Source organism: Neophocaena asiaeorientalis, unplaced genomic scaffold, assembly GCF_003031525.2.
Source record: "Neophocaena asiaeorientalis asiaeorientalis breed wild unplaced genomic scaffold, Neophocaena_asiaeorientalis_V1.1 scaffold171, whole genome shotgun sequence".
Classification (NCBI taxonomy): Eukaryota; Metazoa; Chordata; class Mammalia; order Artiodactyla; family Phocoenidae; genus Neophocaena; species Neophocaena asiaeorientalis.
In genome coordinates, this window is record NW_020174013.1 from 11,303,983 (window position 1) to 11,327,732 (window position 23,750).

The following is a 23,750-nucleotide window of genomic DNA, read 5'->3' on the forward strand; positions in this document are numbered from 1 at the left end:
GCAGTGGTTGAGAGTCCACCTGCCGATGCAGGGGACACGGATTCGTGCCCCGGTCTGGGAAGATCCCATATGCCGCGGAGCAACTGGGCCCGTGAGCCATGGCTGTTGAGCGCGTCCGGAGCCTGTGCTCCGCAATGGGAGAGGAAGAATTGATATGTAATGGAAAATGTTTCATTTCGCCACGAATGTTTAGAAGTTTTAATTGTATGCAACTAATAACCAAAACCACAAATAAAGCAAAAATTAATACAACTACCAGGAAAAATTGATAAATTTCACCAGTATAGTGGGAGATTGTAATATATCTTCCTCATTAATTGGTAAAGAGAGCAGACCAAAAAAAAAAAAATCAGGAATATAGAAAACTTAATGTAATTAACAAGCATGATCCAACGGACATATATTGCACCCAGTCACTGTGGAAACATCAGCTGAATCATCATGAAAGTCAACCACATACTGGACCATCTAGTAAGTTTCAACAGATTTCAAAGGATTCGTATCCTATAGATCAATTCATTTAAGTTAGAAATCAGTAAGAAGAAAAATCACATGGAAATTAAGATATATTCGTCTAAATAACTCATGTATGAAAGAAGAAATGTTAATGGAGCTTGGACTGCCCTTTGTCTGGGAGATGTTAGGTCATCCCTCAGTTTTGTTTGTGGCAAACACAACCCTGAGAAATGGCCCACATAAAGGCCTTTCAGTCTTGGCATACCTGGTGAGAATGTTAGAGATGCTAAGGGCCAATGATGAATTGGTTCTTCCAGCAGGAAAGAGAAAATTTTTAACAAATAATGCTGGAACAGATGTGTATCCATATGTAAAAAAATGAAATTGAGTAAAAAATATGTACATAACTTTTTTTATGAATTGAAGACCTACTGTGAAAGGTAAAAGCTATAATACATTTAGAAGACAGTATGGGATAAAAGCTCTATGAATTTGGTGTACAGAAGGAATTATTTTTTTAAAAATAAATTTTATTTATTTAATTTTGGCTGTGTTGGGTCTTCGTGCTGCGTGTGGGCTTTCTCTAGTTGCTGTGAGCGGGGGCTACTATTCGTTGCAGTGCGCGGGCTTCTCATTGCGGTGGCTTCTCTTGTTGCGGAACATGGGCTCTAGGCATGCAGGCTTCAGTAGTTGTGGCACGTGGGCTCAGTAGTTATGGCTCGTGGGCTCTAGAGCTCAGGCTCAGTAGTTGTGGTGCATGGGCTTAGTTGTTCCGCGGCATGTGGGATCTTCCCAGACCAGTGCTTGAACCCGTGTCCCCTGCACTGGCAGGCGGATTCTTAACCACTACACCACCAGGGAAGTCCCCAGAAGGAATTCTTAAATGAGAAATAAACTATGGTAACCATAAAGAAAAGGGTTAATGCACCCTATTAAAGTTAAGAACTTTTTCATTAATAGGCAACTAATAAAAAGACAAGCCACCTAAATAGGGAAAGATATTTGCATCACATATAAGGATTGGTATCCAAACAATACAAATGACTTCAACAGACACTTAATAGAAGAGGGAATCTAAATAGCAAATATATATATATATGTTTGCCATATATATACACTTGACTTTTATGTTTCTTTTGTATATGAAGAGATATTCAACCCCATTACTTATATGGGAGATGCAAATTAAACCACAAGGAGTTACAATTTCATAGTCATCAGGTTGGCAAAAAATTTTTTTTTGATGAGTACATGGAGCAAACAAAATACACATACATTCCTGGTAGCAATTTGTCATTATCAGTTAAAATTGAAGAAAAGAATACTCTGTGACCCAATAAGTCCACTCCTTCACATATATTCTGCTTTTAGAATTTCAGAAAATTTATTTACAGTTGTGTTCCAAGGGATATGAACAAGGATGTCCATAACAATACTACTTGTAATAGCCCCAAACATAAACATAAATAAATGTTCTTAAGAGTATAATAAATTGTGGTATGTTCATAAAGTAGAATATAAGTCATCTGTAAAAAGAATGAATTACTGCTGCAATAATGTTAATGAATTTGGTGGGGGGAAAAACGAGTTTCAGTACAACTCAATTTTACGAGATGTGTGAAAAACTTAGAGGCTAAATAATATAATATTTAAGGATTCTAACTAAAATTTGTTTGCTTAATCTTTGATACAATCAATTAAAAATGTGGATAAATTAAGTCATAAAATCTATGTGGTTTTAACCAACATTTTGTGTTTAGGAGGTTCCTTAATTATTTCAGGTTAAAAAAAGCTATCACTGTGACACCTCTAATACCTTGTAATTTGGCACCTTGTACCTTAGATGACACTGAAAATTCTCTGCTGCCTTAGTTTCCCTTCTCTTACTTACTCTCTGTCAAGCATTTCCTCTCAGACCAGTGTTAATACAAACCTAAGCAAAAGTGCTCTCCTCTGACCTTTTGAGAAGTGATCTGAGAATTCCAATATGGAATCTTATTATGTTTTTCTTGCCCTGGAGTTGAGTGTCATTGTAGCATTGAACATAATATGCAGACATGCAGTTCTCTGTTGGACAGCTTTGGAGATGCATGAGCTGCATAGCTGTGGGAAAAAATGGTGCATTTTAATCCTGAGCTGTCTTCTCAAGATGCTGCCATGGCCGTCATACAGTGAAGCTCTAGACAGGGGCTCCAGAGTGATTGTACTGGGTTTATTTGAACTCTCCACTTTGAAAATTCTCCTTGTGAGAGGAAATTCTGTCCTTTCCTGAAATGTAGATTTGGAGTCTTAACACAAATGTGTACTTTGCTAAATCGTCTTGTACATTTACATGCCTTTTTTTTGTACCAATGTCTTGGTTTTGGAAATCTGTTTGTAGTGGATGTATTCATTATTTGGGTTATGTTATTTATACACCTAAGAAATTAGGATACATTTTCATATCCCACATTTTATTTTCTAGGCCTTAAGTGCCTATTTTGAGTGACATTTATTATGTGTAACAGTTAAACTTGGTTTGTTGAAGTATTGTTCTTAAAAGATCACTAAAAGGAAGTGTTATCAATACATCAGTAGCCCAGATTTCCTTTTATTTCTTTACTTATTTTGCTTTATGAAGCAAACTTCCATGCACATTATTAATTATCTGCTATCGAATGCTTTCAGTTCATTTTAAGAAGTAGTTTCATAAAAATTTAAAACAAACTTTTCTTGATTTTGGTGTAAAATATACAGACCTTTCTGTTGTAATGTTACATATTATGTATTTCTGAGAACACTGAAATTGTGCAGAGCTGATGGTTCGCACCCAAAACATGCAAAGCTTTGTAATCAGAACACTAATAAAAATAAGTCTTAATAAGAACACTATATTAACTCTGTTACATATAAAGAAATACTACAGTCCACTTAAGGTTAAAAAACAAGAGATGAAGGTAGCCTGGTGGAAGGGTGTGCAAGGAAGGGTTGAAGCTACAGGGTTATGGAGGCCAGAGTGAAATGCATAAAGATTTGCAGAGAAGACTTCATTAAGTATTTTCAAGACAATGCGTGTGACCAGACTGTGCCAAGAGGAAGAACATGGGTTGAATGAGAATTGTGTACAGTACTGTATTTTCAGCAGCTTGCTGCTTTCCACTGTGTTAGCTTGTTTGGGGTTCAGCTCTTACTATTTAGTAGTGCAAAGACATAGGCTGGGAAAAATCATGTACAAACCAATGTGACTTTCACATTGTACTAAAATCTTTCCCCTACTTACCAGTGAACTAATTTGTGTTACAGAAAAGCTTAATAACAAAATAAACTGTACTAAGAATGAGAGGTGGCTTCTGTTTTTGACTAGAGGTCTTTGATCAGTCTGTGACCTTTTTGTGATTTTGTTTCTTGTGAAATGGAAATACTACAACTAAAAAATAGTTTAACACAGTCTTCTCCCCCTTGAGTATATTGTTTTAACTTTAAACTATAAAAATAATAAACACCTTAAAGAAAAACCGGAAAATATAACAGAGAAAAAAATTACCAAGTTACTAATATAAGGCACTGTTAGCTTTCTGTATATTTTCTACTTTTTCACCAGTTTTTAATAAGCTTTTTTGTTTACTTCACAATCTTCAAGACAGTCATTTTTAACGACTACTAAATATTAAATACATGTACTTTTACTTAGCTATTTCTCTATAATAAAATATGTAAGCTGGGGCTTCCCTGGTGGCGCAGTGGTTGAGAGTCCGTCTGCTGATGCAAGGGACACGGGTTCGTGCCCTGGTCTGGGAAGATCCCACATGCCGCGGAGCGGCTGGGCCTGTGAGCCATGGCTGCTGAGCCTGCGCATCCAGAGCCTGTGCTCCGCGACGGGAGAGGCCACAACAGTGAGAGGCCCGCGTACCGCAAAAAAAAAAAATACTGGAATTTACAAATAAATAATAAATTTATAGTAAATATAATTTTGCTAGTAACGAATTTAGTTTGTTACTAAGGAATATTATCTTTTTAGTATGATATACTAAAAAATACTAGAAATTATTTATGGTAAGTATTTCAGATTTGAGGAAAGGGTTTATTTGGAATTATTATTTGAGCTTTATTTTAAATTTGGTTATTGTTTGTATTGAGCCATATGTATGACTGTTAATTACAGTGAAGTCATAGATCCATAAAATGAATAGATTATAGAGTTTTATAATTCAAAGAAATAATTGTTCATTTTTAATAACAGTAAACATTACTTATTAGGCAGTTACTAAAGCCTAGGGACTTTAATAAGTATTCAAAATACATTACTTAATTCTGTTAATATCACCTGTACATATTGTGCTATAGTGCTGCATTTTATTTGCCGTCATTTCAAATAACATGAAATAAGTTCTGTTCCTTGTATAGTAACCTTTAGCATCTTTGTTATACAGATATTGTGCTTAAATATTATGTGGGATATTGATTGCAAAATTTCTCTGATTTGGGGCTATTTAAATATGTATTTCTTTCTTCCATGAGTTTACGAATCTTAAGTATTACATTGACTGATAATTGTTTCTTTTGTTGCAGAACTGTAAGAGTAAATGGGTCCAATAATTGGAATGACTCCAGAAAAGAGAGCTGAAACTCCAGGAGCTGAAAAGGTTGCAGGATTAAGCCAGATTTACAAAATGGGAAGCTTGCCTGAAGCTGTTGATGCTGCCAGGCCAAAGGCCACTCTAGTGAACAGTGAGTCAGCAGATGATGAACTCACAAACTTGAACTGGCTTCACGAAAGTACTAATCTCCTAACAAACTTCAGCTTTGGAAGTGAGGGTCTTCCAATTGTTAGTCCATTGTATGACATAGAGGGAGATGATGTGCCATCCTTAGGACCGTCGTGCTATCAGAACCCAGAAAAAAAATCAGCAACTTCAAAACCCCCATACTCCTTTAGTCTTCTCATTTATATGGCTATTGAACAGTCTCCAAATAAATGTTTGCCTGTCAAAGAAATTTATAGCTGGATACTGAACCGCTTCCCATATTTTGCAACCGCACCAACAGGCTGGAAGAATTCTGTTCGACATAATCTATCCCTGAATAAATGTTTTCAGAAAGTGGAAAGAAGCCATGGCAAGGTCAGTGTTTATGAACATTGCTATATTTAGGGAGGTGGGGGAGAATTAACATGGAGATCGTAACATATGAGGAAATCAAAGGAAGACACAAAATAGTCAGATTATTTCAGCTTGAGGTTAATTATATTCACCATTTGCTTTCATTTGAGAAGTTTAAAAATTTCTTCAGTATTGATATAAACCTAGCAGAATTATTTTCAATCTACTGTAGGTACATAAATTAGGGTTTATTTATTATTATTTTCTCTCTTTTTAAAAAATTTTTAATAATTGAAGTATAGTTAATTTACAGTGTTGTGTTCGTTTCAGGGGTACAGCAAAGTGATTCAGTTATAATTAGTTTTTTTTAATGTTCTAACTTTCTATTCTTAGTTTCTGTAATGTTCTTGTCACTATATTTATGTATTATTCTTATTTATTCAATGTGACCATCTCTGCCTTATAACTGGAGTGTGGATCATTTACATTAATGTAACTGATATGGTTGGATTTAAATCTGTCATTACATTATTTTTTTTCTATTTGCTGTATCTGTTCCCTTTTCTCCACTTTTCCTGCCTTTTTGTCAATTGAGTATTTTTTTATGATTCAATTTTATCTCTTCTATTGGCTTACTAGCTACTCTTTTTTTTAAAAACTCATTGCTATACAGTTTTCAGTATATATTTTTAATTTATCACAGTCTACCTTCAAATAATTTTAATTCACTTATTATCTGGCCTTTTACAGAAAAAGTTGACTAATCCTGATGCCCTATCTGGATCAATTCCTTTTTCCCAAGAAGTTGATTTAACATTTCTTATAGTTTGGGTCTACTAGCAATGAAATATTTTTTTAACCTTTTTGTGGAGGATGGGTATGGAATTCTAGGTTGACAGGTTTTTTTTTAAGTACTTTAAAGACATTACTCTCTTCTGGCTTGCATAGTTTCTGAAGAGAGGTCTGTTACGATTCTTATCTTTGTTGTTCTGTTTGTAATTTTTTTTTCTTACTATCTGTCTTCAAGATTTTTCTCTTTATCACTACTTTTTAGCAGCAGACTATGATGTGCCTAGGTGTGTTTTTCTTTATTTTTATCCTGCATTGGTTTCTCAGAGGTTCTTGGATCTGTGGTTTGTTGTCATTCATTAAACTTAGAATTCTTTTTCCTCATTATCTCTTCAGATATTTCTTGTGGTTCACCATCTACTTCTGGGCTCCAAGTAAAAATATATTAGACCATTTGCTATTGTCTCACCTCTTGGTTGCTCTGTCTCTCTTCCTACTCTTTTCTTTCTTTGTTTCAGTTTGGATAATTTCTATTGATCCTTCTATAGTTTGTGGGGTTTTTTTTTTGAATATTTGAATTTTGTTTTATTTATTTTTTATACAGCAGGTTCTTATTAGTTTATCTATTTTATACATGTTAGTGTATATATGTCAGTCCCAATCTCCCAGTCTTTCTATAGTTTTATTCTTTCCTCTGTTGTGTTCATTCTGCTGATTAGCCTGATAAAGTCTTCATATTTTTTAAATATTTTCATTTGCCTTTTAAAAAGTAGTCACCATATTTTTGTTAAAATTTCCCGCTAGATCTTTAAGCATATTAATCATAGTTATAGTGTTTGTCTGATAACTTCAATATCTGGTCCATCTCTGGGTCTGGTTTTGTTGATTGTTTTATCTCCTGCTTTTGTGTGTTGCATAATTTTGGATTAAGTGGCAGCCATTGCTTGTTAAAGAATGGTAGAGACTGAGGTAAATAATATTTCTATCCAGAAATAGATATTCCTCTACTTCTGTCACGTTGTTAGTATGAACAGGTATTGGTCAATCTAGTAAATAATTGAGCTGGGTTTGGGTTTTGTGGTTGTCATAGTTACCTTCAGTGTACCATAGTCTTCACATTCCTACAGAGATGGACTGTTGATGCTTTGTACTTAGTGTGCGGCCTGCAATGTCAGGTGATGTTTCTCAGCATTTCTGCTCCAACTCCATCTTTCAGTTTGTGACACATTTAGAGGTGAGAGGAGTTGAGTATTTCTCTCTGTACTCTTGCCCCTTCCTTAGCAATAGATTGCTCTTGCTTGTTACTTGGTGCAAAGTTCTTAGTGTGAACAGGGTGGGTTTCTTGGTTTTTCTGCTCCAGTTTTAGTCTTAATCAGACTCTGTACACCTGTGCCTCAAGAGTGGGACTTTCCTTGTCTCCTGCATGAGCGGACAGTCTCTCCCATTTACTCAGAGTGGAGTCTAGAGCTGCACTCATCAATAGCCAACTACCTACATATGGCTAGTGGTTGGCATATTGGATAGCACAAAATAGGATATTTCTGTCATTGTATAAATTCCTACTGGACAGCACTGTTCCAGCACTCAGGCCAATTTCTTTCTCATTCCTATCATGGTGGGTAGATGTTGCCTAATATCAGTGGGAAGTTCTAGGTTCAAGTGAGTGACCATTTCCCAGCAGCAGCAGATCTCTGCTTTGTATCTTTGAAGGATTTGGGCATGAACAGATTTCCTGCCCTTCTAATGGCATGTAGTATTGAATACCTTGCCTAGTGTCAGTAAAATGTGAAGATAGCTGGGTTTTGTACTTTTCTCCCAATAGCAGCCATCCTTTCCCGGGGACTGGGGTGAGGAGTATACTTTGCCTCTTTCTCAGCGGCAGACTGCTTTTGCTTGGTATGGAGCTTTGTCCAGGGTTTAGGCAGGTTTTGTGCCTCTGCCACAGTGACACCTGATCTCACCTTCTGCTCATTCAGGGCCTGGAGCATGAATGGGCTTTGCCTGATATCTTTGCTCCAGCCTCAGACCGTGGTAGGTTCTGCACATCTATCTCCGTCTCCAAGGGTGTCTTCCTTCGGTCTCCTGCCTGCCTACAGTTTTGAGTATTTTTTTTCTTGCCTTTTATTGTGACTGCCACTTCTTCCATGGTCTACCAAATGTGAAACTGTTCATATGTTTTGTCTCTCCTCACACGACCTGTCATACTTCAAAATTCAATTATTTCTGTTGTCTTGCAGCCTTAGATCTCAGATAGGCTCATAAAAAATTACGGTTATGTAGGCTATTTTGTTTTTTAATTTTTTTTTTTAAATTAATTTTTTTATAATTTAGTTCTGGCTGTGTTGGGTCTTCATTGCTACACATGGTCTTTCTCTAGTTGCGGCAAGCGGGGGCTACTCTTCGTTGCAGTGTGCAGGCTTCTCATTGTGGTGGCTTCTCTTGTTGTGGAGCATGGGCTCTAGGCCTGCGGACTTCAGAAGTTGTGGCACACCGGCTCAGTAGCTGTGGCTCGCAGACTCTAGAACACAGGCTCAGTAGTTGTGGCGCACGGGCTTAGTTGCTCCGCGGCATGGGGATCTTCCTGGTCCAGGCTCGAACCCATATCCCCTGCATTGGCAGGCGGATTCTTAAGCACTGAGCCACCAGGGAAGTCCAGTTTTTTTCTTGTTAGGCTGGGAGTGATGTTCTTTTATGGCTTTCTATACCCCAAGTGGTAGCAGAAATCTCCTATTCTTATTTAGAATAAAAGTTAAAAGGACAAGTACTTATATTTTTTGGTAACTGAAGGATTTTATAGGACAGTGCTGTTCAAACTTGAATGTACCTACTGATCATCTGGGAATCTTGTTAAAATACTGATTCTGCTTCAGCAAATCTAGGATGGGGACTGAGGCTCTTTCATTTCTAACAGGCTCCCAGGTCATCCTGATGCCTCTAAATCCATGGACACACCCTGGGTAGCAAGACATTTGGACACATCATCGTCTTATAACTAACTTAAAGGAGCTTATTAGTTATCTATTGCTATGTAATAAATTGCTGTGTAACACATTCTGTACTACACATGGAACATTTATGGAGGGCAACTATGTGGTTAGGCCATTAAACAAAGCCTTAGCAATTTCAAAGGATCAGTCTCTGTTATAGCCAGCCTCCAAGATGGCCCCCAAATGAGCCCCACCTTTTGGTATTTGTGCCCTTGTGAAGTCCCCTCCAATACTGCAGAGGGCTGACTCATGTAACCAAGAGGATATTGTGGAAATGATGAAGTGTGCCTTTTGAATCCAGGTTATAAAAGACATTATGGTTCCCATCTTGGATTCTTGGCTAATTAGCTCTATGGGAAGTCAGCTGCTATATCATACAGACACTTATTTAAATAGCCCTGTGGAGAGGCCCCTGTGGCATGGAAATGAGGCCTCCTTCCAATAGCCATATGAGTGAGCCATTTTGGAAGCAGATCCCCCTGCCCCAGTCAAACTTTCCTTTCAGACGACTGAAAGCATTGGAAATTTTGGATGTATCCTTTCCACCGTGCATTATTAGGTTTTATTTTTTGAACTGTATCCTTAATTCTTTTCTAGTTTTAGACCTATTGTGTTTATGCTTATGATGGGATGTAAAAGGGGAACTGTCTACTAGATATTTAGAAATATGATACAGGAATGGTAGTGATGTTATGGTATTAAAGCTCTAAGTTTAAAGACCTCAGCGTTGATTTTCAGTAGAAGAGTCTAGGAAAAGTATGGTATAATGGAAGCCAGGGAGAGTCAGTTTAAGTGTGAATGAGCGACAGTGTCAAATGCTGCAAAAAAAAAAAAAAAAAAAAACAACTTGAAAATGATGAGCTAAGAAGTGATTGAGACAAGTAGCAGCCAAAAGATTAGAATTAAAAATATATGGGCCTTCCCTGGTGGCACAGTGGTTAAGAGTCCGCCTGCCGATGCAGGGGACATGGGTTCGTGCTCCGGTCTGGGAAGATCCCGCATGCCGCAGAGCGGCTAGGCCCGTGAGCCATGGCCGCTGAGCCTGTGCGTCCGGAGCCTGTGCTCCGCAACGGGAGAGACCACAACGGTGAGAGGCCCGCGTACCGAAAAAAAAAAAAAGTTTAAAAAAAATATATGAACAGTGGTTATTTCTATTGTGGCCACTTTCGAGCTACCAACATTATGTCATTAAATGCGAAGTGGATAGAGGATGTTTACAGTCAGCAGCACACCGCTGTATGTAAGGAACACATACAATCCAATAAGAAAAAGAAAACCTGATAGGAAAATTAACAAAAATATGAACAGGGGCTTCACAGAGGAGGAAATACACATGGCCATAAACATATGCAGAGATGTTCATCCTCTCTAGCAATCAGGGACATACAAATTAAAAGAACAAAACAGTTTTTACCCATTAGATTGCAAAATTTTTTAATGTTTTATTAGTTGAGGATATGGGGAAATAAATCAATATCAATAGTTTCTCACCGTTAATAGGAGTGTAAATTAGTATGACCATTCATGAGGGCAACTTGGCAGTAGTTATTAGAATTAGAAATGTGCGTATCCTTTGATCTAGTGGATCAGATTCTGATTTCTCCCCTTAAGTAAAACTCATACTTGCACACAGAGATGCATTCAATATATAAGAATATTCATTGTGGTAAAGTTCTAGAACAATATGTCTAGTGTGGTATAATTTGTGTTAGTAATCAAAAGGGATTTGTTCTTGTCCCTAATTTTTAATTGTATACATTATTTATATAATTAACCTGAGCATTTTTGAATCTTTAGAGAAAGAAAGGAATTAAGGAAGTGGAAGTTAGTGAATGGGAAAACGTACAGTCCAGATTTCAGGGAGAGTGTGATAAAGAGAAAGAAATTATCTTATGAGCTAATAAAGAATATGAGAATAAATACAGAAATTGTAATACATTGGTATAAAAATTAGCCAGCTATTGCCACAAGTTGGGGTGGGAGGGAAGGAACTGGTAGGTGATGGTCTTCACGAAAATCAATGGACCACTTTACTTAAATGTCTGAAGTTTGGACAGAAAGTGATACATTCAAGTGGGATTGGGAAGGCTTGTGAATTTCTTTTTTTTTTAATTTATAAAATACTTCTTGAATCAATGCCTCAAAAGGACAGTATTTCTCTTCCAGTCGGCAAAAGGCAAGCAAGTTACACTTACTTCCATTAGATGCTGGAACTGAATTTGGCAACCTTGAAAGCAGTTTTCTGATGAAAGCTGTTATCTAGAGATGGTAATCTCAAAAAAGAAGACAAGATTGACAAAGGTCCAGGTCAAACTACAAATTGATATTGATACCCAGCCAGCTGGTATCGCTGTTGATTAGTTTCCTACCCTCATCCATACCATAGTTACCACTCTCAAGAGATGGGTCTAAAAATCTTGGCTTGGCATTTATCTGTCTCAGAATTTTAAAATTACAAAAACTAGACATGGTGTTTTTTTTGTTTTGATTTGTTTTTATGTTTTAAATGTTAACACTGAAGTCTTAAATCTGCTTTTCAAACTTTTGTAAAAGCCAAACTAAAACAGTTAATGGAGATTTTAACTGGGAAACATGAAATTAGAAGTTTTGCCTGGTTTAGTACAATTTTAGTCTCTACGTTTTCGTAGTTGTGATTTGCTTCAATAGCTAAATCCCAAGAAAGGAAGTCATGCAAGCCACCATAAAAGTTCACACTATAAGCAAGAATTATGAATAATGCCCTTTTAAACTTAGTGGTTCTAAAAACCACTGAAAAACGTAGTCAAGGGGGGAAACTGTTAAAATGTACAGGGCAGGTACATAAAAACATTTCAGGAATAGGGAACATTGTTTCTTCTCCCAGTTTTCTTTACAACTTCCATTAAGATAAATCTTTTTAAAGTTCAATTCTTAATATATATTCCTCATTTCTTCCAAAGCTTCTGTGGTTCTTTACCAAATAAGTCCAGAAGCCTTAGAGTTCCAAAATGCAAAATAGTACATGAGAGAATGCACATTTCCTGTTTCCATTGCACAAAAAATGTGTCTTGTAGTAGGCAAATTTAAAACAATACTTCTAAAACTCTTTATTACTTGTGTTCCATCATCTAAGCACAACTTAATAAAGAAGCAAAGTTTTTAAGTGAGACTTAGATTCCAAATAAGTTTTTTGCTCTAGACTCTGAAACATAGATTAGCAAATACATAATTTTATCTTGTTACTGATAGTTTGTGAACAGACCCAGGGAACGGAAGTGCTGCCATGGTAACATAAACCAGACTGTTATTTGGAGAACTTACTCAAGACACTTAACTGCCCTGAACTACAAGTTTTCAGTACCAGTTCTTCCAATTTGCTGTTTCAAAGAAATAGCAGTTCTTAAAAGATCAAAATTATTTGCAGTTCTCTCACAAGAGAATTTTAAAAGTAGATTTGAACTAAACAGCTTCTAGGAGTATAATCTCAGGAATACCAAGGTAGAACATGGTTAGAATTATTAAAATAATTGTCTTAGTCAATATATGAAAAATAATTCATGCATATCTTTTCTGTATGAAACTGAAGTGGTTTTGGGGCAAAGGATGTTGTGGGTGCTAACATTTTAAAGTTTTATTTCCCAATCTTCAAAACACATTTACCACTTAGGTCAAGCGACTGAAAATATATCTAATTTAAGATGTTCCATCACTTAATTCAAAACTACATTTGTAAAATTTGACTTCCTTTGGAAAAAAATTAAAATTTCAAACACTTGTTTAGTGTACTTCATGTGATATCTTGCTGCTGTAGGCCAGAAAAGGTTTCACCTGATAGTATGGTATGTTTCTTACTATATTACAGTGTGATTTGACACCCATGGTTTTTCTTTTCCAATATATTTAAGTTGCTAGGATGTTAAAAACTGCCTTATACTCAATTACCATACTTTTCCTCAGACAAGAATGTTTTTCCTTTATCAATTTAATCCATCTCTTTTTTTTCTAACTTTTGTCTCTTCGGAATTAATTGATTTTTGTTCCTATTGTTGATGTTTTTAAAAACTCCCTCATCTCTTAGGAGTAGGAATATATTGTTATTAAGCCATATACACTTACTATTGATATGTGCCAATTTCAGTATAATCTCTTAGTATTCACTTAGTTTGCAGCTCTATGTCGCTTGCATATACATTACCTTATTTGACTCTCATCACAACTCAGTGAAGTGGCCTGTTTTTTTAATTCTACAGATAAAATATGAGAGGACAGACTCCTAGAGATTAAGTGATTTGTCCACTATCAAGTAGCCAATCAATAAGCAATGATTAGAACCTCAGTTTGAAAACGTGTGAAACAGTATTCTTTCATTATGCCATTCTGCTATAATAGTTACGACATGATATTTAGAGATAAAAAAGCCTCGGTAATAGGCTAATGTTACCTTGAAAAAGAGTTCAGGAAATGGAAGCACCCTGGAATTTATCACATTAAATCTTCAGCAATGATAATAGCGTACATCATATAGGATTTTATACAAGCAGAAAGGAGCAGGGGAATAGGACACAGGTCAGTTTTATTGTTGTCTATATAATTGTTAATGTTATGAAGTGTAATTCAAAGTTTAAGAAAGGGTTTTTGAAATAGAAAAGGTGTAACATAAAAACAAAAATTAGTAACAGGGCTTTCCTGGTGGCGCAGTGGTTGAGAGTCCCCCTGCCGATGCAGGGGACACAGGTTCGTGCCCCGGTCCGGGCTGGGCCCGTGAGCCGTGGCCGCTGAGCCTGCGTGTCCGGAGCCTGTGCTCCACAACAATGAGAGGCCCTCATACCGTAAAAAAAAAAAAAAAAAAAAAAAAAATAGTAACAGTTTGAATCTCACTAATCTTGTGAGTTAGTTCTGAGGAAGTTTTGTACATCATGGTGGGAAGGGGTCAGGTTATACCTTATATTTAATTTTTGACATTTGTATCTTCAAAAGATTAAATATATTCAAAAATATTTATTAAAATTTAGTATCAGTAACTAGCGGAATAGAAACAGAAAAACAAATTTGCATGCTATTAGACTGGAAGAAACAAACAATTTTTAAAACTACAAAGAAAATGAACATAACATATAGCAATAGTAGTAGCCAATGTTTGAGTGCTTTTGTGTCTGGTAGGTACTGTTTTATATATATTTTGAGCATACTAGTACACAGAGAACATAGACATTTTTCTACAGGTTACACAGCTGTTAAGTGACAGAGCCAGGATTCCAAAATAGGTATTCTTCCTCCAAGGCTTGTACTCTTAACTTCTGTACAAGTAGTGTTTAGCTCTGGGGCAGTGTGGGATGAATTTGCAGTTGGACCTCCTCTTTGCATGGCTATAGGGTTTTGTATGTAAGCTGTAGGTAAATGTGGTATATTTGTAGGGATGTGCATCTAGTCAGACTGTTCAGGATGTGTAGGTAGGGATGGATGTTCAGCTAAAGAAGTAGGAAAGATACATCCTGAAGGAAGAGTTTGCAGGTGGTCTTACAGCTCCTGAAGTCCTTCAGTTATTTAGTTTGACTAGCTCAACTAGTGTGTGTGGCATTTGACCACACCCACTTAGTTTTTATATAACTGTTTCTTATACCTTTTATTTACTAGATAATCTATAATTGTAGTTTGGATATATTTTTAATACAAGAGTGTTTATAAATTTCCAAGTGGTCAGAGAATTTTGTTGTTGGGATATTTTTTTTTTCTTTTTACGCTACAGTGATCTTTAAAGGGTAATTTATTTTTCTTCATGGTCTAATCAATGTTTGTAGTTTTTTCTGTTAATATTTGGAAAGTATACTCTCCAAGAATTCATTAATCACATCAGTGTTTTTCATAGGTGTTCCACAGAACACTAGCCTCCTCAGATGTTTCCTGGGAGAAAGAGGTTCTGTGTCAAATAACTTTGGGAAACTTCTTAAAACAGGTTTAATTAAAGCAGGACTGTTTAGGACCCTTAATCTGCTAGTATGTAATGTAACCTTCTAAGAAGGAAAGAGGTAAAATACTCAGCATTTTTCAAACCTGTTTGAAGGAATTATCTCATAGCCTGGCCTTTCCCCTTGCACATTAGATCATTTTCGTGAGATTCTTCAGGTATGTTGTCTACTTACCTTCCTGGTAAGCTGTTCCTTCATATTAGCGGAATTGTGGAGCAGGCAAGCCAGTCTTTCAGGCACCTCCCATTTGCAATTTAGCAGGCACTTCTGTTATATTTTCTCTAGTTTCCAGAAATCATACAAATTGTATTATTTTTAGATTCTAGTGACTATTTCCATGAAATCTGGGCTTGTGTGGCCATTACCATATTATCCAGAAGTTCCTCGAATGTTGTAACTTAACCATCTTGAGGGAAGAGTTGATACTTCTCCCTCTTTTTTATCTTTTACAGGAGTCTTTTCCATGCCTCAGTTTTTGACTTAACTACTCTTTGAGACTTTTGCCATCTTTTCATTAAATTGTTTGCCTTGAATTTAAACAGTTTAAATGGGAAACTAAACACTAGTGTTAATGCCATAAAAAATGAAGTTATTTTTATATGCATCACCTAATATATTGTTTAGCACTTTTGGGAGAATGACACTACCTAATCTTTTCTTTCTTTAACAGTAATGATAAGGGGTAACATTTGTTGACATCTTAGCATGTAGAGGACCACCTTGTACAGCCCTTCATGCTGTTCTCTGCACAGCTTGGTGTTGTATCATTCTCACAGAATGTGATGTGAATGCCATGTCCTAGAGTTGTGCAGTCCTGTGGCCCTAGTGCCATGCAATGTGCAGAGTACTTTATGCATAATGTAATACATAGAACAAACCTATGAGGTAGGTACTGTTATTATCCATACCTTACAAATAAGGGAATAATGGCCCAAAGAAATAGAGGTTAGTTAACCTTCCTAAAATTACACAGCGGGTCAATGGCAGGGCAGGGGATAGGAACCCAGGCAGTCTGCCTCTGGGGCTTTTAGTCACACAGTCCATTCCTAGCAAATTTACTTCAACTTTTGCCTTGTATTCAAAAGGTACTATTGGGTTTTTTTCCCCACACACATTTATTAAAAGCATTCAGACACTGATTTTGTGTGTCTTAAAGTTCCAGGTTACTAATTCTTGTATATTTTATTCTAGGTTAATGGAAAAGGCTCCTTATGGTGTGTTGATCCAGAATATAAACCCAACCTTATGCAAGCACTGAAGAAGCAACCTTTTCCCTCAAAATCAACATTTTACACCCCTCCTGCATCACCACAAAGGTACAGGATCTAACATGTAAATGTCAGTGGTGATAGATAAGATTTCATTATATGAGATGGAGAAACTTAGAGTTGTAGTGTTTTTTAATTATATAGAGATTTATGAATAAGACATTAGCATAAGGCATTTTTACTTATAGTCTAACTTATTAGGAAACAGGATGTTGGATAAGTGAGAACATAAATTCTGGAAAATGTAGTTAATAATATTCCAACTAAAGTCTAAAGACAGTGATAATATGATTTCAGGTATCACCTGAAACCTTTTTGTAAAGGTTAAATCATTTAAATTGTCTGCAGTGCTAATGCTGACCTGAAGACATGGGAAAGTAAAAGTATATTTAAAAATTTTTAAATAAGGTGATTAAATTTGTCATTGCAGCATTTTTATATACATATTTATATTTCTTTTTCTATTTTAAGTTTTTTTCCTTCACAATATGTTTAATATTAGAAAATTATGTTCAAGTCTCAGATTTTTAAATGTTGTCAAGTAAAATAATGCTTTGGAGTTTTTTATTTGTTTTGTTTCTGCTGGTAAATATAATGATTTTCCTTGGCTTCTGTTTTCTAACTCAGTGATCAACAAATTGATCTTATAGCTTTCCAATTTTAAGTTAAATCTGAAAATGATACGATGTCCTTAAATCTGATTGTTTCCTTTTCTTAAAGAAACCTTCAGAATCTTTTTTTTAAATTCTATTACATATCTTAATTTGAGTTAAAAATGACAGATTTTGTCAAGATACCTTTAAGGGTAGTCTATAAAAAGTTTTTTAAGCTTTTTAATAAAATAATACAGGGCAATTTTGAAACATACACAAAAGTAGGGAGAATGTGAACTCCCATTTGCAACAGTTATCAACATTTCGTGTGTTTAATTTCTTTAAGTATTATTAGATGACTTTTAGAGGAGCGGTTATAGCTGAGATACAGTTAAAAAAATTAGTAAGACTAAAGTTGAAATGTCAGCAATATATATACATATATACTTATTGAGATTTAAGCTTATTTACCATATTAGTAGATTAGAAGGATCATTGTAACAAGAACTGGTTTATCCTTATGAAATGAAACCTAGAAAAGACGTTATCAGAGTTTCATATTCTCATTGTTTGGGAGTTGATACCTTCTTTAATGTTGGTGCTTATGAGATGTCCTAGTTAAAAAAAATAATAGTTTAGGGCTTCCCTGGTGGCGCAGTGGTTGAGATCCGCCTGCCAATGCAAGGGACACGGGTTTGTGCCCCAGTCCGGGAAGATCCCACGTGCCGCGGAGCGGCCCATGAGCCATGGCCACTGAGCCTGCGCGTCTGGAGCCTGTGCTCCTCAACAGGAGAGGCCACCAACAGTGAGAGGCCCGCATACCGCAAAAAAAAAAAAGAAAAAAAATAGTTTAGAAGCGAATGGTAAGTTCTGCTGATGGTCCTTTCATGTTTTATTTAGCAATGTTATTTTTTATTAAAAATTAAATGGGAGAATTGGCACTCTACTTTGTATACCATCAAAAATACACTTTCCTGTGCCTTTGATATGATGCATTTTCATGTTTATATCTCTTAGCTTTATCCTATATTTATATGTTAAATAAAGCTGATTTTGTGGTTTAAAAACAGGTAGATAAAACAACAGCATAAAGATTATACTCTTTGACTTTAAAACATTACCTTAATATTTTTAGAAACATTTTCTCTTTATCATTGTTTGGCAAAATAACAGTTCCATCTGACACAACTTTGTGTAGCCCTTTCATGTCATAATTGGTCAGTCTGAGGAAGAGAATGATCTATAGAGTACGTAAAACTGTGACTAAGAAATAGACTTTTTTTTTTTTGGCCGTATGTGGGCCTCTCAGTGTTGTGGTCTCTCCCGTTGCGGAGCACAGGGTCCGGACGCGCAGGCTCAGCGGCCATGGCTCACGGGCCCAGCTGCTCCGCGGCATCTGGGATCTTCCCGGACCAGGCCACGAACCCATGTCCCCTGCATCGGCAGGCAGACTCTCAACCACTACGCCACCAGGGAAGCCCTAGACTTTCAATTTGGTTAGCAAAAAGCAGATTTTTTAAAAATACTATCAAAAATTCCAAAGAAGAGAAATAGTTTGTCCCAAAAATGTCTTAATTTTTGGAACTAAAAAAACAAAAACAAGAAAAAAACTACTGGTCTTTTTTCATGAATATAGAAAGTTTAATTTGATACTGATATTTATTGATTAAATCAGGAGCTTATCTGTTTTTTGTCATCACCATACAGTCTTCCTTAAACATTGTTTTGGTAAACACTTTATTTGTATTTTAACACCTGTATTAATATCATATCAAACTTAGGCATCCAATACAAAATCAAACAGTAACTATTACGTATTGTCTATTGTTCCAGGCATTTTAAATTCATTATTCTTATTTAATTATCACAGCAACCCTACGTGGGAGGTTTAATTATTCCTGTTTTACAGATGAAGAAACTAAAAGATTAATTATTTTGCCTAAGAACACCCAAATAGTTGTGATTTAAACTTGGATCTTATGCTCTTTCTGCTTTGGCAGACTCTTCCTAAACTGAATAGTATTAGCAAAGAAAACAAGGTAAAAATAGTTTGTGTTTTTTATTGTACAAATTAGTTGTATTTGTAACTAAGTTCTATAAAATGTGAAATAAAGATCTTTTATAAGTACGCTTGTCTTATCTCTTTATTTTTCAGTGGTTCTTTATCACCTCACTACTTAAGCTCTGTACTCAAGCAGAACCAGGTGCGAACTCTCAAAGGTATGTGGAAGATCAGTATTTTAAATCATAAAAACTCAGATCAAAAATCAGAATTTTTGTTTAATTATTTTTAAATTATAAAAGTATTAAATGTTCATTGTAGAAGTTTTGGAAAATAAAAACATTTATAAAAAAGAAACTAAAACTTACCCTTTATTCTGCTGTTAACTTTTTAATTGAGGTATACTTGATATTATATGTTTCAGGTGTACAACATAGTGATTCACGATTTTTTAAGGTATACTCCGTAGATAGTTATTATAAAATATTGACTATTCCCTGTGTTGTACAATATATCCTTAAAGCTTATTTCTTTTATGCATAGTAGTTTGTACCTCTTAATCCCCTACCCTTATCTATCTTGCACCTCTGCTGTTCACATTTTAATATAATTGCTTTGGTCCTTTTTATGCCTTTCACATGAGTAGATATGTTTGCGTGCATGCACATACATGCACATACACCCACCACCTCCCACACACACTTTTTCTCCACTGGGATTATACTGTGTATACTGTTTTATATCCCTGTTTTCATTTCCTTTTATGTATACTTTTCCTTGAAAATAGGGAAATATTTCTTAGTAATGCCTGCAATAGAGAATTATCTTTTTAAGTCTGTCAGACTAGAATAGAGGTTGACAAACTATGTCCAATGGGCCAAATCTGGCCTGCCACCTGTTTTTGTACGGCCTTTGAGTTAGGGATGGTTTTACGTATTTCTTTTATAGGTTAAGTGTAAAGAACTATAATTTAGGAAGAAAGCAATGTTAACTTTTAGAATTTTGTAGACTTTTAAAACGTAGGTCAAAATTCTGAAATTGCAGTTTTCCCCCCCTACTCATAGTTACTCTTACAGGTTAGTGATATATTAACATAAGTTTTCCTAGCATTGTTGCTTTGGAGCCTACAGATGTTTCTATGACCTTTAAAAATAGAAATTCTCAGACTAAAAGCCTTTCTCTGTATCAGAAATATTTAGGCTCTTTAGAACTACACTAAGCCAAGCCTAGGAAACAATATGATGGTGGTCTGTAAAAATAAGGGAGGGAAAGAGTGTGAAAAAGCTTAAGAGGACTCTGCAGAGAAGTTAAGCGGATTGGGAGTCTGCTTCAAATATGCTGTTACTTAACATAAGGCAAGTATCCATTTTCCTGTTACCTGCATGAGTAAATGTGCTCTCTTTACATTTAGGTATTGCTGAAACTTCCTTTATCTTTTTATTGCCTCAGTGAGTTCTGACCCTTAATCTTTTAAGCTTAGTTCATATACACATTTTGAGAACATTTTCTCTTTTGAATTCTGGGGTTTATTTAGAATTTCTTCTTGCTCTTGTTCTATTCCATCCAAATTCTTCTTCCTTTGGGGAGCAGCTTCCACAACTAGAGCCTAGGTACTTCTTCATCTAATGAGTTTACATCTCTCCATGACTGCTAACACCTTACTTCCCTCCATCTCTATCATTGTGAGTCTTAGGGCTATTCCCCTTCTAGTAATTCACTTGGGGAGGGTGGTTGGCATTCTGTTTTTGCAAGTCTGTCCTGGAACAGAATACACAATTCTCTTGAGTTTTAACAGGAAAACGTACTACCACACAAAAACTTAAGAAAATTTATCATTAAGTCAGGTTGCTCTAGCACATATTCATAGACTTCTGAGGAAATTTGCTTTTTCATAACTCTTGATATTATTTCTAGGGTAAAGTTTGAAAATACAATGATAAATCGATTAAACATTCAACTGTTTATTCTACAAGTACTTGCTGAATTCCTCCATTGTGCCAAGCATTGAACTGGGTGCTTTGGGATATGCAGAGATGAAAGAGACCCAGGCCCTACTCTCAGAAAACAGAGTTTAACTGAAGAAGGTTGACTAGAATTATGCAGAGTACATTGGGAGAAAAGGAAGTGGGTGGCAAATTAAGCTTAGAGGTGGGTCAGGAAAGGCCTCTTAGAGAAGAAGCTGTGATGCTTGAGCTCTGGGCCTCAGAAGTTGGGAGGATATTTTTGGGTAGAGGTTTGGTGGAGGACAGTTGCTGGGAACTGCAGGTGGGTAAGTGTGGCTGAAACCTAAGAGCGTAGAAGAGGACCAGGTAGCCTCCGTCCAGTGGCTGTAGATATGATCGTTTAGTGTGGACAAGGCAAATGAAGAAGTTTAAGCAGGCATTAGCCAAATCAAGGAGAGCTTATTTAGCATAATGAGTTTGAACTTCTTCCTATAACTATAACATTAGTTCGCACTGAATTCCTGACTGTGGTGTTTCGTATGCATTACAGCAACTCTTTGAGGTATTGTTACCCTCTCTTACAAATAAGGAAGCTGAACTTCAGAGAGATTAAGTAACTTTCTCAAAGTCACACAACTAGTAAATGGTATAGAAGGAACTCTGATTTCAAAGCCTGCACTCCTACCAGATATGAGGCGTTGGAGGAACTGCTGAAGGTCTTTAAAGAATGAGATGACATTGTCAGTTTTGTGTTTTGTAAAGATCACAGAAGTTTCATTGTTGGCTCCAGTATTAGAATCCAATATAAGATTCATCTGTCACTTCACAGAATTATCTTTTTTAAAGTCTAATCTTTTTTGCTCATCTTGCCAATAACTATTTTACAGTATTGTATAGCGGGCAGCAGGAGGCACAGGAATCTCATACTGAGATAGCAAAACAGAAGCTGTTTTTGTCAATATTTGGTGTGGGTTTGGAGTAAATTCATCTGTTTAAAAATATTTATCGAGCGCACTTGTGTGCCGGGCACTGTTCTAGGCACCAAGGATATATCAGTGAACAAAGAAGACAAAAACGGAACTATATTCTAGTTAGTAAATTTTAGTATTTATACTTAAGCACTAGCATACTACAAGGAAATATGAAATTTAGACAGTTAATGATGAAGTTAGGGGCTAAGTGCATATCTAAGTTCAAATTTCAGGTTACAAATTAGCATAATTTTTATCTTAATTGAAATGAAAGTAAACTGGTGGTCCAAGCAGCTTAAAGTCTTAGTAATTTTTTGAAATCGCTCTCCTACTTCTTTAAAGAATCACAAGAAACAGGTTCTCTGTTTGGATGCTCTGTAAATGTGTATATTGGTTTGGTAAAGGCAGTAAGTCCTATTATATTTATCACTTAGCTTATAACCATTTAAATTCTGCCTCTGGTTCTCATATCATTCCTTAAGCAAATGGACTGAGAATCAGATGATAGAAACTTATTTGTCTTATTATAACCCTCACTTTCACATAGTTAAGACTGATGTCTTTTAAATTTTTTTCTCAATTATTGTTAATAATTTCTTAGCATCAAGGCTAAGAAAATATAAACCAGGAGGCATAAATTAACACTTTTTACAGAGATTTATTTGAACCAGTTATTAAATCAGTAGCATATTTTGAACCCCAGTCAGAACTATGAAGGATAAAAAGGGAAATAATATGACTTAACTAAGTTGTTGTTGTTGTTATTGTCTAATTCACTGTTTTGATGGCTCTCATGGCTCTAACGACAAATGACTGTAAACTGGAAGTGAATTATAGGATTAAACTAAATAGTGTCAGAGAAAATATATACAAAAGACTTTATAAATGAACCAAATTTTCATTCTTCATGAACTGAATATGTTAAATAATATAGCTAATAGTATGTTTGTTAAAACCACAGCACCATCTTTAAAACAGCATGAAGTACTTACTAATGAAAAAAAGCATTATGAAGTATGTTCAGTTGTGACAATAAACAAATAAGTCTTAAGTTTAATTTTAATACCAAAACTGATTTGGTACTATAAATAAAAATTGTTTGTAAAATCTACACAGACAGTTTTTGTTCCAAGAAGTTCAAGATTGTATTGATAACCAGGTGTTCTTGATTACCGAGTGTCTGCTATCATTTCTCTGGTGCTTATTTTAACACTGAAGTTAAACTTTTTTTTAGTTAATTGGCAAGGCATTGTGGGAAGCATACTTAGCAAATGTTCTGAACCAAACAAATCAGATGTAGATAAAATCCTTTTGCAAAGAAGTTTTTGCAAATAAGTAATTTCATGTGGGAAAATTCAAATTAATTTGCCTGTAACAAATTCCTACAAGAAATAAGGGTATTTAAGGAACACTTTTCCTATCATTCTACTGTTGTAGAAACAGTACCTAATTTTGTTATTATTTTAAGAAAGGAAATGGTATTCATGCAGCTTTCTTATTTTGTCAGGATAAGTCTCTTAATCAATTTTCTTTAGTTTTAGGTATTGTATTTCAGAAATTAAGAATGTTTTATAGGTGCTTCATTTATAAGATTAATAAATTTCCTGGAATTGTTTCCTCATTAGAATGCATTTCAGTATTAGATTCTCTCCCTCACTACCACTCCCTTTTTTTTTTTAATAAAGTTGGCAACAAGGTATATATTTAATTATTTCATG

General features: G+C 35.5%; 1 protein-coding gene across 4 annotated transcripts in view; it reads left to right on the forward strand.

Moving 5' to 3' along the window:
* FOXN2 (forkhead box N2) overlaps positions 1–23,750 on the forward strand; it is a 52,584-nt gene that overhangs the window by 24,451 nt on the left and 4,383 nt on the right. For all 4 annotated transcript variants that reach the window (XM_024753469.1, XM_024753468.1, XM_024753471.1 and 1 more), the window contains exons 2-4: positions 5,005–5,555; positions 16,447–16,571; positions 19,272–19,336. In XM_024753469.1, coding sequence (XP_024609237.1) covers positions 5,019–5,555; positions 16,447–16,571; positions 19,272–19,336 — 727 coding nt within the window. In that variant the 5' untranslated portion in view covers positions 5,005–5,018. The remainder of the gene's footprint in view (positions 1–5,004; positions 5,556–16,446; positions 16,572–19,271; positions 19,337–23,750) is intronic.